The sequence below is a fragment of the Amphiprion ocellaris genome, chromosome 17 (assembly GCF_022539595.1).
Source record: "Amphiprion ocellaris isolate individual 3 ecotype Okinawa chromosome 17, ASM2253959v1, whole genome shotgun sequence".
Taxonomy (NCBI): Eukaryota; Metazoa; Chordata; class Actinopteri; family Pomacentridae; genus Amphiprion; species Amphiprion ocellaris.
This window is the reverse complement of record NC_072782.1, coordinates 2,571,686-2,587,977: the sequence shown is the minus strand read 5'-3', so window position 1 is coordinate 2,587,977 and position 16,292 is coordinate 2,571,686. Positions and strand designations below refer to the sequence as shown.

Genomic DNA, 16,292 nt, shown 5'->3' with positions numbered 1-16,292 from the left:
CAGCAAAAAAAATTCCCAAATTTCTGAAAATTTGCAAAACCTTCAGGAAGAAAAACCCAATAATTCCTTAAAAGTTTCCCTTAAAAGTTTTATTTAAAAAAAAAAAAAAAAAAAAAATCCCCCAAATTTGGCAAGAAAATTCTTGTAAATATTTTCAACAAATGAGTAAAAATCTTCCAAAAAATCCTAAAAATATCTAAAGTGATTCCATATATATCAATAAAACTTCTATTTTCTTTAAGAACTTTCACAAAAAAATTTTGTGAACGTTCTTAAGAAATATCTTAACATTTCTTTATTTCCATCAACAAATGTTTAAAGATTTCCCAAAAATGCTGAAAATGTGGACATCAGAAGTTTCACTGTGAAAATAGATTGTTTTTCCACATTTTCAAACTTTAATACGGGTCAGTTTTGACCCGCAGGACGACACGAGGGTTAAATAGCCCACATATATCGTATCGGTTGATATCGGATTCGGAAATTGAGAGTTGAACGATATCGGCATATCGGTTATCGGCAAAAAATCAGATATTGGACATCGCTAATATTTGCTTTGAATTGACATTTATTCTTCTTTATTCTTCTTCCAGCGGTCTGGTTCCTCTACACAACGCCTGCTCTTATGGACACTATGAAGTTACTGAGCTGCTGCTGAAGGTAAAAACATAGAATCTGAGTATTTCCTGCTGCACTGACCCCTAATTAACGTGATTATATTCAGTATAAATGGAGCCACATTGTACTCCCTATTTGAATTCTACGCAGTAAACTGTACAAACGGTGTAATGTTTGCCGTGTTTTTTCCAGCACGGAGCCTGCGTGAACGCCATGGACCTGTGGCAGTTCACGCCGCTGCACGAGGCGGCGTCTAAGAACCGGGTGGAGGTGTGCTCCCTGCTGCTGAGCCACGGCGCCGACCCGACCCTCCTCAACTGCCACAGCAAGAGCTCTGTGGACATGGCGCCCACTCCGGAGCTGAAGGAGAGGCTCACATGTGAGTTCATTTCCATAAAGCGCAGCTGCATGGCGTCACGGCACCGCTAAACGTGTCGCCAAGCTGAATTAATGAGCAGGTCAGTTCAGTAGAAGGCTGGATTTATACCGACGATGTACGGAACAGCTGCTGTGGACTTATCTGAGAAGTGAGACATTTAAATATGCGAATCTCAGTCATTTCTGACAAGAGAGCTGTTGTCTTCTGGAGCAGAAGGAAGAGAATTATCGGTGTGAAGACGTCCGATAGCTGAGCAGAACAGAATAATGTCTTCATGAGCTCTAAACTGACCGAAACTTTGCAGATGTACAGTAGAAAGGAGTCCGGCGTGGTTACAAACTGTGGCGGTGAATAGAAATAGAAAGGGTTTTTACACTTTAGTGTCTTTATTTTTAGATTTCTTATAGTTTTGCTCTTTAAAAATCCAGATTTTTCAGCCTTTTGTGCATCAATATCCCATTTTTGTTTTACAGTTTTATGTCTTAATATCCAGGGATTTTACACTTTTGTGCATTAATACTCTGTTTTTTTTGCACTTTTGTATATTCATGTCTAGGGTTTTTACACTTTAGTGTTTTATTTTTAGATTTCTTACAGTTTTACTCTTTAAAAATCCAGATTTTTCAGCCTTTTGTGCGCTAATATCAAGTTGGTTTTTTTTTTTTACGCTTTTGTACATTAATATCCAGGGTTTTTTTTACACTTTTGTACATGACTATCCAGTTTTGTTTTTTTTTTACACTTTTGTACATTAATATCCATTTTTAAAACTTTTTTACATTAATATCCAGTTGTTTTTTTTTTTTTTTTTACACTTTTGTACATTAATATCCAGGTTTTTTTTACACTTTTGTGCATTAAGACTGTTTTTTTTACACTTTAGTGTCTTTATTTTTAGGTTTCTTATAGTTTTGCTCATTAAAAATCCAGGTTTTTCAGCCTTTTGTGCATCAATATTCCATTTTTTTACACTTTCATGTCTTAATATCCAAGCATTTTACACTTTTGTGCATTAATACCCAGGTTTCTTTTACACTTTTGTGTTTTATTATACAGGGATTTTACACTTTTGTGTATTTATGTCTTGGGTTTTTATACAGTGTGTGTTTATATCCAGATTTCTTGCCCTTTTGTGTTAAACATCCATATTTTTGTGCCTTTTTGTGCGTTAATATCCCATTGTATCCAGGTATTTTTGCTTTTTTTTCAAGTAGGTCTCTGCAAGAAAGTAAATAAATGCACTAAAATCTACTTTCAGGTCGCAAACCCAGAAGTTTGTGGAGCTTCTGTGATTGTGTGACTAAGTGCAGTGAAAACTGAGTGACATTAATCAACCATTTCTGACAAGAGAACTGTTGTTTTCTGGAGCAGAAGGAAGAGAATTATCGGTGTGAAGACATCTGATAGCTGAGCAGAACAGAATAATGTCTTCATGAGCTCTAAACTGACTGAAATGCTGCAGATGTAAAGCAGAAAGGAGTCCGTCGTGGTTACAAACTGTGGCGGCGAATGGAAATTTGATTTCCCGGCTTTTGATATTCTCCAACTTCAAAAAGAAATGAATGTTCCTGCACAGAATAATATATTTTGTGGTGATTGCTTTAATGTTTTCTGGCTGCAGTTAATCAGGAAATCCAAATCAATTATGTTCCCACTTGACTGCCAGTTAGTCGCGTTAATAGCAGCTGCCTTTGAGTCTCGTTCTTCCGGCTCATTCATAAAAGGATGTGAGGGTCGGAGCGTTTTTTAGGAGCGTTTCACCTCGAATCCCCTCAGATTGGACCAAGATCCCTCAAACCTATACACTCCACAGTCTGTATTGTCTAAACTGAGCCTTTTACCTGATGCATGATGTATTAATTGAAAAGATTTTCCTCTATGATTAAATTATAGCAGCTTTATGCCACCAGAGTCAAAGCACACAGAGATCAGTCTTCTGCAGCTCTAAGTTAATTCGTGACTCACATCTTTTGTCACTGAACTTGTTGCATTTATGTTGCGCAGTGAAGCAGATCAAAACAAAACTACGTGAATCATGAGGCTCCTTAAACTGCAGGACGATTGTTCCTGTTTGTTTTGAAGATGAAGCCATGAAGGAATAAATATCAGTAGAAAATGTGCTCGTTGGGTTCGTATATGAAGACTTTCAGAGTGGAGAGGAAAGGAGGCTTTTAGCAGCCTGTAAGGTGCGTTTCCTTCAAGTGTTGTGAGAAAATCTATATGTTTGTGTCGCCATGGACGGCAAGAGTTCAGATAAAATCTTCTTCTTTTCTGAGAGGAAGTAGTTTTATCAGTACGGCGCGAGAAAATGCGTTTAAAGGTAGAAAATAAAACATTTCCACACGTTGACTTAACCTCTAAAAACTCATCTGAAAATGACTTAGATGTAACTTTCTAATATGCTTTCTTCAGTTAACTTTCCTTACCTGCTACAGCTCGAGCACTCCAGCTCATCTACCACTCTTTTTTCAGCCTTCTGTACGATAATATCTCATGTTTGTTTTACACTTTTGTGCTTTAATATCCAGGTTTTTTTACACTCGTGTATTTATGTCTAGGGTTTTTACACTGTGTGTGTTTATATCCAGATTTCTTACACTTTTGCTTGGAAAAATCCAGATTTTCCAGCCTGTTGTGCGTCAATAGCATACTTTTTTTTTTTTACATTTTTGTCTTAATATCCAGGGATTTTACACTTTTGTGCATTAAGACTCTTATTTTTTTTACACTTTTGTGTATTTATGTCTAGGGTTTTTACACTTTAGTGTCTTTATTTTTAGATTTCTTATTTTTTTGCTCTTTAAAAATCCAGATTTTTCAGTCTTTTGTGCCTTAATATCCCTTTTTTTTTTTTTTTTTTTTTTTTTACACTTTTATATCTTCATATCCAGGGATTTTACACTTTTGGGCATTAATGCTCTGTTTTTCTGCACTTTTGTGTATTTATGTGTAGGGTTTTTACACTTGGGTGTCTTTATTTATAGATTTCTTATAGTTTAGCTCTTTAAAAATCCAGGTTTTCTCCCTTTTGTGCTTTAATATCCAGTTTTGGGTTTTTTTTGTTTTTTTTACACTTTTGTGCATTCATCTTTTTTTCCACTTTTGTGTATGAATGTCTTGGATTTTTACACTGTGTGTTTATATTCAGATTTCTTACCCTTTTGGGTTTTAAAAATCTAGATTTTTCAGCCTTTTTGAACATTAATATCCCATTCTATCCAGGTATTTTTGCTCTTTTTCTCAAATAGGTCTCAGCAAGAAAGTAAATAAATGCACTAATGTCCACTTTCAGTGACTGTGTGAAGTGCAGTGAAAACTGAGTGACATTGAGAACAAGCTGCTTTTGTTTCCCACATTTCTGCTGTGTTTTTATGTAGCTGCTCTCTCTTGACCACGTTCCCCTGAAGCTGTGAGCTCTTTGTGCCGTTTGTCTAAATGTCTGATTCTAAATGCATGAACGCTGCTGCTCTGTTGGCAGATCGTCTCCTTTAACGCAGCCTGAAATGCTTCTGGAGCTGAGTAGTTTTGTTGTTTGTAATTCTCAGGCCCCGGGGGGATAATCACTTGTTTCCACTCCGACTCCATCACAGACTGTTGCATCGTGTGTTATTAGCTCTCCGGTGAAGGAAAAAAGAAGCAAAACAAAACTTTGAAGTGATCTTTGTGAAGGATTGTTGTGCTGCAGAGTCACCGAGTGAAATAATACAGGAGGAATCTCATAACTGGATTCAGCCGAAGCTCCAAATGATTCTTTGTGGGTCTAAACCAGGGGTGTCCAACATGCGGCCCGTGGGCCAAAAGCGGCCCTCCAGAGGGTCCAGTCCGGCCCTCAAAGTGTAAAAATTCCAGAGAAGACATTAACTGCAGATTGTAAATTAGTAAAACTATAAATTTAAAATAATTTCTAGACCATGACAAGTTGTTTGGATCAGAAAGTAAAATACTAGATTGTTCTTTTGTCATTTTGTGTCTCATTTTTGTAATATTTTGTCGGTTTTTTTTTGTATGACTTTTCTTGTTTTTGTCATTTTGTGTTTCCTTTTTGTCTTGCTTGTGTTTCTTGCCTTATTTTTGTCATTCTGTTTCGCTTTATTCGTTGTGTGTCGTTTTGTGTTTTTTTGTCTCACTTGAGTTGTTTGTCTCTTTTTTGTCAATATGGTTCTTGCTTTTGTAATTTTTTGTCTTGTTTGTGTCATTTGTGTATTTTTTTGTCGCTTTGTAACTTTTTTTTGTCTAATTTTTTTGTCTCTTTTGTTTTGTTTCGTATCGTTTGTCTCATTTTTTGTCACTTTGTGCCTCATTTTTGTAATATTTTGTCTTGTTTTTGTTGTTTTTTGTCTTTTTTTTGTCTGACTTTTGTCATTTTGATCATAAATTAAAATACTACATGGTTTAGTTCCAGATAGCTGTGACTAAATGTTGTATTCTTTTGTGAATATTTTCAGAATATAGTTTTTTGCACTAAAACAAAGGAAACATGTGGAGTTGTGGTTATTTATAGGTTATTGTGCTGTGGTTTTACTGGTTTAGATACTTTTGCAACAAACTGCAACTTGGACAATCATCTCTGTTCCTTAATGTGTTGACATTTTCTGTGTGTTTGTGTTCAGATGAATTTAAGGGCCACTCGCTGCTTCAAGCTGCTCGAGAAGCCGACATGGCCAAAGCTAAGAAGACTCTCGCCCTGGAGATCATCAACTTCAAACACCCTCACACACATGAAACCGCCCTGGTGAGATTCACACGAATGAAGCTGCACATGGATCCCTGCGCTGACGCTGAGGTGCTAATGTGATGTTTCTTTCTGTGTGTGTTAGCATTGTGCTGTAGCGTCGCCTCATCCCAAAAGGAAACAGGTGACGGAGCTGCTGCTGAGGAAAGGCGCCAACGTCAACGAGAAGAACAAAGAGTGAGTAGAGGCTGTTTTCATCTGCATGCATCCCTCAGAGCTGTACGTTTGTATCCCGTGGGTGATGTATGTTAGAGGTGCACAAGTCACTGATGTGAATCACCGAAGAGCAGTAAAGCCGTCGCGTCTCCGTTCAAAGGAACTTCAGTAAAATTCAACAGGAAGTTAAGATGACAGCCTGATGCTCAGAAGTGATTCAAACTGTCTTTGCTTCAGTACGTTTGGTCAAGAACAGAACATATGAACAGATTAAAAACACATCAAATAAATAAAAACAACAATATCTAGATCATCTGCAGCAGCCGTCTTAGCTTCACCTCAGTGTAAAACTAGTCTACAAGCACTTTACATAAAACCCTGTCACATTTTTACTCACTGTGGAATCATTTTTCACTACAATATAAAGTTCTCAACTTCTATAGAAGATCATGGCTAGAGAGTAGAGAGAATTGAAAAATAGCTTCTGTTGTGTATGACAATTATGATGCCGTAAAATGTAATAAAAGAGAAAAGCAAGTTGAATTTCTTTGATTACTTACACTACTGTTCTGAAGTTTGGGGTCACCCAGATAATTTCATGTTTTCTATGAAAACTCCCACTTTTATCCATGTACTAACATAACTGCACAAGGGTTTTCTAACCAATAAGCCTTTCAGCACCATTAGCTAACACAGTGTAGCATTAGAACACAGGAGTGATGGTTGCTGAAAAACACAGTAAAAATATAGGTAAAATACAGTAAAAATATAGCAAAATACAGTAAAAATACAGTAAAAATATGGCAAAACATAGTAAAAATAGAGTAAAAATAGAGTAAAAATACATAACAAAATACAGTAAAATATAGTAAAAATACAGTAAAATAGAGTAAAAATCTAGTGAAAATACTGTAAAAATACAGTAAATAAAAATATAGTAAAAATACAGTAAAAACATAGAAATATAGTACTAATGACTTCTTGGTTGGGCTGTGGACTGCAGAATTTTTAGTTTTTTACAGTATCTATTTAAAGTTAATTGTTTTTTAGTAGTTTTTAAACAGCAACATGTAGAATAAAGTGAACTCAGATTTCTTGAGGTTTCCTGACTGAACAGCATGTGACAGATGAGTAGTTAGAAAATTGGAAATCTCTGTTTTTACCGTTTCAGACTCAAATCTGATGCCTTTCAAACCCACCGGTGACTTTGGGGTTCAGAGTGTTAATAGCTCTATGACTGACTTGTGTGTTTTGTGTGTTTTGATGCTTCTGTCTGTGGATGTAATGAACATGTGTGGATATAGATTTGCTTATTTACACACCCAGCTCCTCTTTATGTGTCTCGAGTTCCTCTGCAGTGGAGTGGTGGGACTGAACAGTGACAGATCTTTGGGTTAATCACTTCAGGCAGTGGCAGCCTCCAGCAGATGGTGGTGTGAATATGAACCGGTGTGAAGCTTCAGTCTCACCTCCACTCTCTGGATGTGGAAGTGAGGTGTGGAGCAGCTCACTAAATTAGTCTGTGAGGTTGATCAACAAACCCCATGATCTCGTCCGGGGAATCAGAGGAAATGTAGAAACAAATTATTCTGTAAAAGCAGAATTTTGTCCTAGAAATGAAGCACAAAGCAGTGAAGCAGGTTTGCTATTTACAGGTTTTCTGTAGCTGACAGCTGGTCGACCAGAATAGAACAGAAAAGTAAAGTACCAGTGGATTTTATTTCTGGTTGTCCCCAAAGTCTCAGTTTGTTGTTGAAGAACCTGATAACAGAGGAAATCTGGAGCCATTAACTAGAATCGGTCTACATGTTGTTAAAAAGGTAAATCTTGGTGGATTTTATTAATAAGCTACATACACTGCCTGTCCAAAAACAAGTCACCACCTGGATTTAACTAAGGTAACAGATAAGATCCTTTCATTGGATCATTACTGCAGTGATGACAACTTCTTTAACCCTAGCTGATGCAGTGAGGAGCTTCTCATGTTGGAAGACATATCCTGTGGTCATGGAAAGGATGTTAATATGTCTCAGAAGGGTCAAATTAGTGGCCTGCATCAAGCAAAGAAAACAACTAAGGAGATGAAACAACTAAAATCAGGTTAAGAACTGTCCAACACTTTATTAACCCTTGTGTCATCCTGCGGGTCAAAATTGACCCGGTTTAAAGTTTGAAAATGTGGAAGAAAAAAAATTCACAGTGAAACTTCTGATGTCCACATTTTCAACATTTTTGGGAAATCTTCGAACATTTTTTTGATGGAAAAAAAGAAATGTTAAAAATGTTTCTTAAGAACATTCACAAAAAAATCTACTAAAATCCAATGAATTTCGCTGGATTTTGGTTGTTTTTTATGTGAATGTTCTTAAAGAAAATATTAGAAGTTTTACTGATATATATGGAATAACTTTAGATATTTCTAGGATTTTTTGGATGATTTTTACTCATTTTTTGTAAATATTTACAAGAATTTTCTTGCCAAATTTGTTGGATTTTTTTTTTTTTTTAAAATAAAACTTTTAAGGGAAACTTTTCAGGAATTAATGGAATTTTCTTCCTGAAGGTTTTGCAAATTTTCAGAAATCTGGGAAATTTTCTAGCTGAATTTTTGGATTTTTTTTAGACAAGGAAATATTTGTTGTTTGGCGTAAATGAGGACAACAGGAGGGTTAAAGCCTGAAGGCTAGTGGAGAACCATCATCTTAGAGGAACAAACTCTGTCATGATCCCTGTTCCAGCGCCTGTTTCTCTCCTTCGTTCTCCCTCCTGGTCTCTCTGTATCTGTCTGTCTTTGTCTCCCTCCTGTCTCTCTGTATCTGTCTGTCTCTCTTTGTCTCCCTCCTGTCTCTCTGTATCTGTCTGTCTCTCTTTGTCTCCCTCCTGTCTCTCGCTCCCTGTCACTCGCCCTCTTGCCCTCCCTGCTTCACCTGTCTGCAATCAGCTGATTACTGCAGGTGACACGCATTGCAGTAATCAGCTCACCTGCCCACAATATCACCTGCTCACTGTTTAAGCCTTGTTCATTCACATACTCTCCGCCGGATCATAAAGACTCACTGAGTCTTTTGGACTCTGCTCTCCCACTCTTGGACTCAAGTAAGATGTTGGTAGAAAATTAATGCATCTCTGGACAGAAATAAATGCTGTAAATTTGCAGAAGTTTATTGAAACAATGCCACAACAAATGAGTGCCGTACTCAAAGCTAAAGGCAGTCCAATGAAATGTTAGAGTGTGCAACTTTTTTTTTTGGATGGGCAGTGTATATCACAGTGTTGTAGGTGTGATTTATAATCAGTAGGGATGCAATAAAACAGATTTGTAATATTCACATTCATCTCCTTTCTTTGTTCTGTAGTTTCATGACTCCTCTCCATGTGGCAGCAGAACGAGCTCATAATGACATTATGGAAGTGCTGCAGAAACATGGGGCAAAGGTAAACTACATTTTATGTTTTCATTTTAATCTTCATCGTGTCCATCTATTTATTTATATCTTTATTTTCACTTCCAAGTTCAGTTTTTTATAAATAGTGTCCAGTTATTCTTTTATATCATCAATAAACCAGTCTGGTTTGTGTGTTCATCTCCATATTTTATAAATATTTGTGTCACAAAAGGTTCTATTTTTTTCTGTTTCGTTCTCTAGGAGTGTGTATTTATTGTTCGTATGTACAGTTCACATAAGAAACTTTTATGCGTTATTGTTTTACAGCATTAAATCAAAGTACAAGCAATGTGGCTTTCCTCAGATAAAGACTCTTTACTGTCAAAGTAAAAAAGATTTTAAATCATAATCAATTCATACTGAACATGAAACAGCAAATATATGTTTGAATATTGCATAACTGCAACCGAAGTAAATCCGAAAGATCAGTGTTCAATATCTGCTTATGTTTTTATGGGTCAGGATGTCTTTCTGAAGCTGCCAGTTTAGTCTGATATTCATCGTTCTTCCGGGGTGAAATTTAGCCTCGAACATGAACTGACAAATTACATTTTTAATGCTTCATACCAGGGGTGTCAAACTTATTCTAGTTCTGGGGCAACATTCAGCCCAGTTTGATCTCCAGTGACCAGGAAAATCACAGCATAATAACCTATAAATAACTAACATTACTCCAAATGTTTCCTTTGTTTTAGTGCAAAAAAGTACATTCTGAAAATGTTAACATTTAAGGAATTTTTTTTTACAAAACATTATGAACAAACTAAAATTTGTTATGAAAAATAAGTGCATTTCATCAACATTCAGCCTCAGTTTATCATTTCCACATTACAACTTCCAGATCACAGTGTCTACAAAGGAACACAACATTTAGTCACAGCTATCTGGAGCTGAACCATAAAGGATTTTACTTTATGATCAAACTGATAAAAAAAAGACAAAAGAAAGACAAAATATTACAAAAATGACTCAAAATAATAAAAACGAGACACAAAACAACAAAAAATTAGACAAACAACACAAAACAAAAAAGAGACAAAAAAAATTACAAAGCAACAATAAAATGGACAAATGACAAAACGACACAAACAATACACAAAACAATGAACAAAGCGAAACAAAATGACAAAAACGAGAAACAACAAAAACAAGAGACAAATGATAAAAGACAGACAAAAATACGATGAAAACAAGACAATATATTACAAAAATGAGACGCAAAGTATCAAAAGAACAATGAACAATCTAGTATTTTACTTTATGATCCAAATAACTTGTCATGGTCTAGAAATGATTTTAAATTTATAGTTTTACTAATTTACAATCTGCAGTTAATGTCTTCTCTGTAATTTTTACACTTTGAGGGCCGGATTGGACCCTCTGGAGGACCGCTTTTGGCCCACGGGCCTCATGTTTAACACCCCTAGGTTAATGCGAAACACTTTCCTGCACGACTAAACAACATTGTAGGACACTTTCATCTTAAATCGAGCATATTGTAGATGACTTTTCTGAGGCACCAGAGGAGTAAAATGACAGCATTAATCTAAAACAACAAACCGACGCTACAATAGATGTAAAAGTTGTGAAGCGGCTCTTTCAGGGTTGATAACGTAAAGGTGTCTGCAGGTGAACGCCCTGGATACGCTGGGTCAGACAGCGTTGCATCGCGCCGCGCTGGCAGGACACCTCCAGACCTGCAGGCTGTTGCTAGGATATGGGGCCGACGCCTCGCTGGTGTCACTGCAGGGCTTCACCGCCGCTCAGATGGGAAACGAAGCCGTTCAGCAAATACTCAACGGTACGCTGCCTTCTCTAGCGTGTGTGTGGGAGCGGCTGAGTGGGCGTCAGATGTGGAGGCGCTGTGTTTCTGTTGCTATGCTGTAAATAGTGGGATTAACTGGAGCTCTTCTCCAAAGGTCAATATTGATATTTTCAGAGTGAAGGTGCAGATAGGTAAATAGATCTGAAGGCAGAGAGCCAACTCACCTCCACATCACAGAGCAGAGCTGCAATGTTTAAAGATTAAAGGTGCTCTGTGTGGTTTTTATTTTTTGCCGACAAAGTTTCTATTAATCAACGTAGGTGTTGAAGGATTTCACACAAATTTAACATTTTAAACCCTTTATCCTTTACATCCACATTTACTAACTTGTAGTCTTCTTCCCTGTTTTTGCTAACATTTCTTAAAATGTTATTTCCACCTGTTGATTATTGAATTATTCAGTCCCTTCAGAGATCATTGCAGCCCTAAAATGCCTGAATTTGCAGCAGCTTTTTTAAAAAATTGCGATGTAAGTTGCGATGTTTAAAGCGTATTTGTTGCAATGAAATTGTGGGAGATGGTGACAATTGATTGACAATATTTCTTACTAAACTACGCGTTCCATCTAGGGATGCCTGATATTATCGACCCGATATTGGCATAAAAATGTAATAACGGTCAATATTATCATTTTTTTTGCCTATCATGAAAACCGATAAAATAATACCTGGATTTCATCAGCATTACCGACTCATAGAGGGAGAGTGTGAACTGTTGTTTGAGGCATTTTTTTTTAAAGGCATTTTTTCCATACCTTAAGTTGAAGTAGTTTTGTTATTTTGCCCAATGTTTCCATCTGAAAGCCTTGTTGCATCTGAGAATGCATCCAATGAAGCATCACAATAAAATCAGGAGATATGTGATGTTACCTAAAATTAGTTAAATAGCCCACATATATCGGTATCGGTTGATATTGGAATCGGAAATTGAGAGTTGGACAATATCGGCAAAAAAGCCGACATCGGGTATCCCCAGCTCCACCCCATTTCCACCAGCTGGCACACCACGGTGGGAAATTAGCAGCAGCCAGATACTGGTTTAACAGGAAGTGGTTGGTAGATTTAAGGCACTAAATGATCATTTACTATTGAATGAGTCATATTTGGACATATCTGTCAGTGGCTTAAAAAGTTAATTTCACATCCTGGCACACACGTGTTCACACACACACGCTCACGGCTCGTCACGTCAATTAATGAATCGAACTTCCCTTCATTCTTTCAGAGCTCCAACAGATCTGGATGCACAGCTTCCATCATGATGATCTGTCTGGTCTGTGGTCTGCTCCTTTCAGACGTTCTCCTGATATGTTCCGTCATAGAAAAGTGTTTGTCATTTGATGGTTTTCATTTATATTCCACCACAATATTTCACGGGTGTAAAACAGTTTAGCTCTGCTTTGGTGAAGGGAATTGTTTTTCACGGTCTCTAGCAGTAATTTTTGTTGGTAAATGGGAGACATTACAATGCAACATGTCTGCATCTTCAAACCATAAACAAGGAAATGAATTCGGTGATGTACGTGCGTTACGTTTGGAGTGCTATGATTGGTGGAACTCACAGGAGGTGGTAAAAATTGCAGAAAAGTGTAGTGAGCTAAGCTAGCAGTTATACAATATAAAATGAAGCTTCACTACTTGCAGAGAAATGCAGGAGGCTAAGCTACATCAACAAAAGCAGCAGCAGAAGTTTCTTTTGCTTATTTATTCTCCAATAATCTCATTTACTGGCTGCCTACACATAGTGGAAAAACACGTAGCTAGCTAGCTGCTATTTGTTGACAAGCTGCTAGTGGGTGTTTGCAGGCTGCGCTAAGGATTAGTACATGATGTCAGTACAGAAGGGCTTCTGTTGGTTTATACATCTGTGCATGGCGGTGGCATCATGCACTGATCTTCAGTTTCACTTTAAGTCACACTGAAATATCTGCTGTACTGTAGCTTGTGTAGATGCTACAGCACTACTTTGTGTACAAAAGTGCTTCCTCACTACTGAGAAGCTATTTGATTCAGAAAACAGCTGTGTTCCCACCACGCTACTGAGAAATGTAGTTAAACTGGTGTCAGTGCTGCTTCTATCAAGGCTACAGCCCAGCAGTGGTTTGGTGTCACCTGTCTACTTGTGCGTCCACAAATAAACCAGAAACCCAGTCATTAAAACATTGTACCATAGAAGTTAACAGGCATCTTTAAAACTAGACAGAATACCAGCTTTAACATTATTTTAACCCTTTGATACACAACATGGGTCAAAAGACATGTATTTTCCATTGAATATGGGTCACTTTTGACCCATGTTGTGCATCAAAGGGTTAATAGTAGAGCCCGACTGGTACTTGATTTTTAGGCCGATATGGAAGAGGACTGAACTGCAAGTCCATCTTTTTCCAGCTTTGGAGAAAAGAGAACGTTTGATCCGTTCCAGGCCTTTGCTGATTGGTCAAAACCACGATGTAGTGTGATGTAACATGGAGTGATCTTCGCTGATTGACTGGGTGGAAACCACATGATTCTTCACCTCACTGAGAGGTGGAAGTTACCAAATATGATCACTTTCCCGATATTAGAAACTTGCCATGAAGAAAAACCCTCGACTCCACCATCTGCTCGGCTGTGATACGTGCTCTGCTACATGCGCTGCAGACACTGGTGAGAGGATCATAAATAAAAATATGTGATGACCCTGTTTCTAAATTACCCCGAGCATGTTTTTCTCTATTATGTTCTGTAACAGAATTGATATAACTGTTATCTCTGATAATCTGTTTGTGTTCATTTTAACTTGTATCCTGCAGCCCTGATCCCAGATACATTATTAGACAACAGAACTGTCTGATTTACTGAGTTATTGCAAATGAGAATGAATAAAAAATCGGCAGGTAGAGCTGCATTAATTGTAGCAGCTGTAGCAGAACGTCCAGCACAAAGCAGGTCAGTAGAAACACTCACTCATCCAGGTGTGGTGCTTGGTTTCTGTTTCCTCTCTGTGTTTTCCTGCTGCTCTGTAATCATCCAGACAAACAGGATGATTCAGTCTTTCCTGCCAGGGGGCAAATTAACAAAGTGTCACTTCCATAAATCTCACACATTTGATCCTTTAGCAGCACTTTGAAACAAACAGTTGTTTCTCAGTGTTTCCTTTCACTTCCTGTCTTTACAGAGGATGGATTCCCTTCATGTTGCCTTTTAACTGTGAGCCTCTACTATTGTTCATCCAGACTCTGTGCTGGTTGTTTCACCGCTGTTCTCCTGTGTTTGCTGCTCTGTAGAGAACGTCCCAGTGAGGAACTCAGATGTGGACTACAGACTCCTGGAAGCTGCTAAAGCTGGAGACCTGGACACTGTCAAGGTAGTTTGGCTGCATTTTGTCACATTTTGGAGCCGACAGTCGTCTGAAGACGGCGTTTTGACTCTTTCCAGTGTACAAGCCACAAATTAGACACTATATAGGGTTTCTCTCTTCCCTTAAATCACGGCTGTTAAACTCATTTTAGTTCAGGTTCCACATTCAGCCCAGTTTGATCTCCAGTGACCAGTAAAATCACAGCATAATAACCTGTAAATAACCACAACTCCAAATGTTTCCTTTGTTTTAGTGCAAAAAGTATGTTCTGGAAATGTTCACATTTAAGGAATTAGTTTTTTGACAGAACATTATGAACAACCTGAAATTTCTGAAGCAAAATATGTTCATTTTCAAATCAAAATGACAAAAGTCATACAAAAAAGACAAAAAACAACAAAAACAAGATAAAAATGACAAAAATGAGACACAAAAGAACAATGAACAATCTAGTATTTTACTTTCCGATCAAAATAACTTGTCATGGTGTAGAAATTATTTTAAATTTATAGTTTTACTAATTTACAATCTGCAGTTAATGTCTTCTCTGGAATTTTTACACTTTGAGGGCCGGATTGGACCCTCTGGGGGGGCGCTCTTGGCCCACGGGCCTCATGTTGGACACCTCTGATGTAGACCTACCTGAGTATAAATTCTGCTTCAGTTTACTGTTCATTCATGCGGCTGGTCAAGTTTCATGTAGATTCCACACTATTTTCAAACCTTAATGAGGCAGTTAGAAAGATTTCTGCTCTCTCAGAGCAAATTATTTCCCCCATCAGTGTCATTAAACACCACAGAGCTACTCAGACTGTTGGGCTTTGACATTCTTTATCAAATTAAGGCAGCATTGATTGGGAGAAATTGAGCGTGTTTCTCTTGTAACCGTTTAAAACAACCACCCTTTTAATTTGACCCTTACAGTGAATTTGTAAAGATTATAACTTCATTAGATTGATTTAAGGCAGGAGCGTCCAACATGTTTGTCTTGCTTGTGTTCTTTTGTCCATTTTTTTTGTTTTGTTTCTCGCTTTTGTCATTTTTGGTCTCATTTGTGTCACTTCTTGTCTCGTCTTTGTCGTTTCTCCATTTTTTGGTCCCTTTGTAACTTTTTTTGTCTGTTTTTTGTTTTCTGTCTTTTGTCTCATATTTGTGTCTTTTTTGTGTCTGTTTTGTCGTTGGACGTCTCATTTTTGTAATGTTTTGTCTTGTTTTTGTTGGTTTTTGTCTGACTTTTGTCAGTTTGTTTTGAAATTGAATTTATTTTGCTTCTGAAATTTCAGGTTGTTCATGTTTTGTTAAAAAAAAAAAAAAATCCTTAAATGTGAACATTTTCAGAACGTACCTTTTTTGCACTAAAACAAAGGAACCATTAGGAGTTGTGGTTATTTATAGGTTATTATGCTGTGATTCAAATGGTCCAGTCCACTGGAGATCATATTGTGGAAGCTGAACTAGAATGAGTTTGACACCACCGTGGCAGATATGAAAAATAATACAAATGTTGTTCTTGAATCTGTAGAAACCTAATTGTTTTGTGAGGAATAAATGGGGTTCGTTTATGAATAAATGAAGCTGTGGTTTGGAGCAGAAAGCGCTGAGCTACCGATGGGATAAACCCTTATATTATAATGTGACTCATTAATATTCAGTCTCTCAGAGAATCCCACTCTGTTAGATTAGATGTCCACCTACACTCTGTTTTTAGAGGAAAATGTCCTGACCTTTCTGTTCTCGTTGCTCTCATGGAGTCGTAGTCGTAGTGATTTCTGCTAAATGTCAGTCGGATATTGT

At 37.3% G+C, this 16,292-nt stretch overlaps 1 protein-coding gene across 1 annotated transcript in view; it reads left to right on the top strand.

The window, feature by feature from the left end:
• LOC111571154 (poly [ADP-ribose] polymerase tankyrase-1-like) overlaps positions 1 to 16,292 on the top strand; it is a 166,111-nt gene that overhangs the window by 91,585 nt on the left and 58,234 nt on the right. Inside the window, exons 8-14 of the mRNA XM_055004022.1 lie at positions 594 to 660; positions 811 to 997; positions 5,608 to 5,729; positions 5,815 to 5,906; positions 9,242 to 9,320; positions 10,961 to 11,132; positions 14,425 to 14,582. Coding sequence (XP_054859997.1) covers positions 594 to 660; positions 811 to 997; positions 5,608 to 5,729; positions 5,815 to 5,906; positions 9,242 to 9,320; positions 10,961 to 11,132; positions 14,425 to 14,582 — 877 coding nt within the window. The remainder of the gene's footprint in view (positions 1 to 593; positions 661 to 810; positions 998 to 5,607; positions 5,730 to 5,814; positions 5,907 to 9,241; positions 9,321 to 10,960; positions 11,133 to 14,424; positions 14,583 to 16,292) is intronic.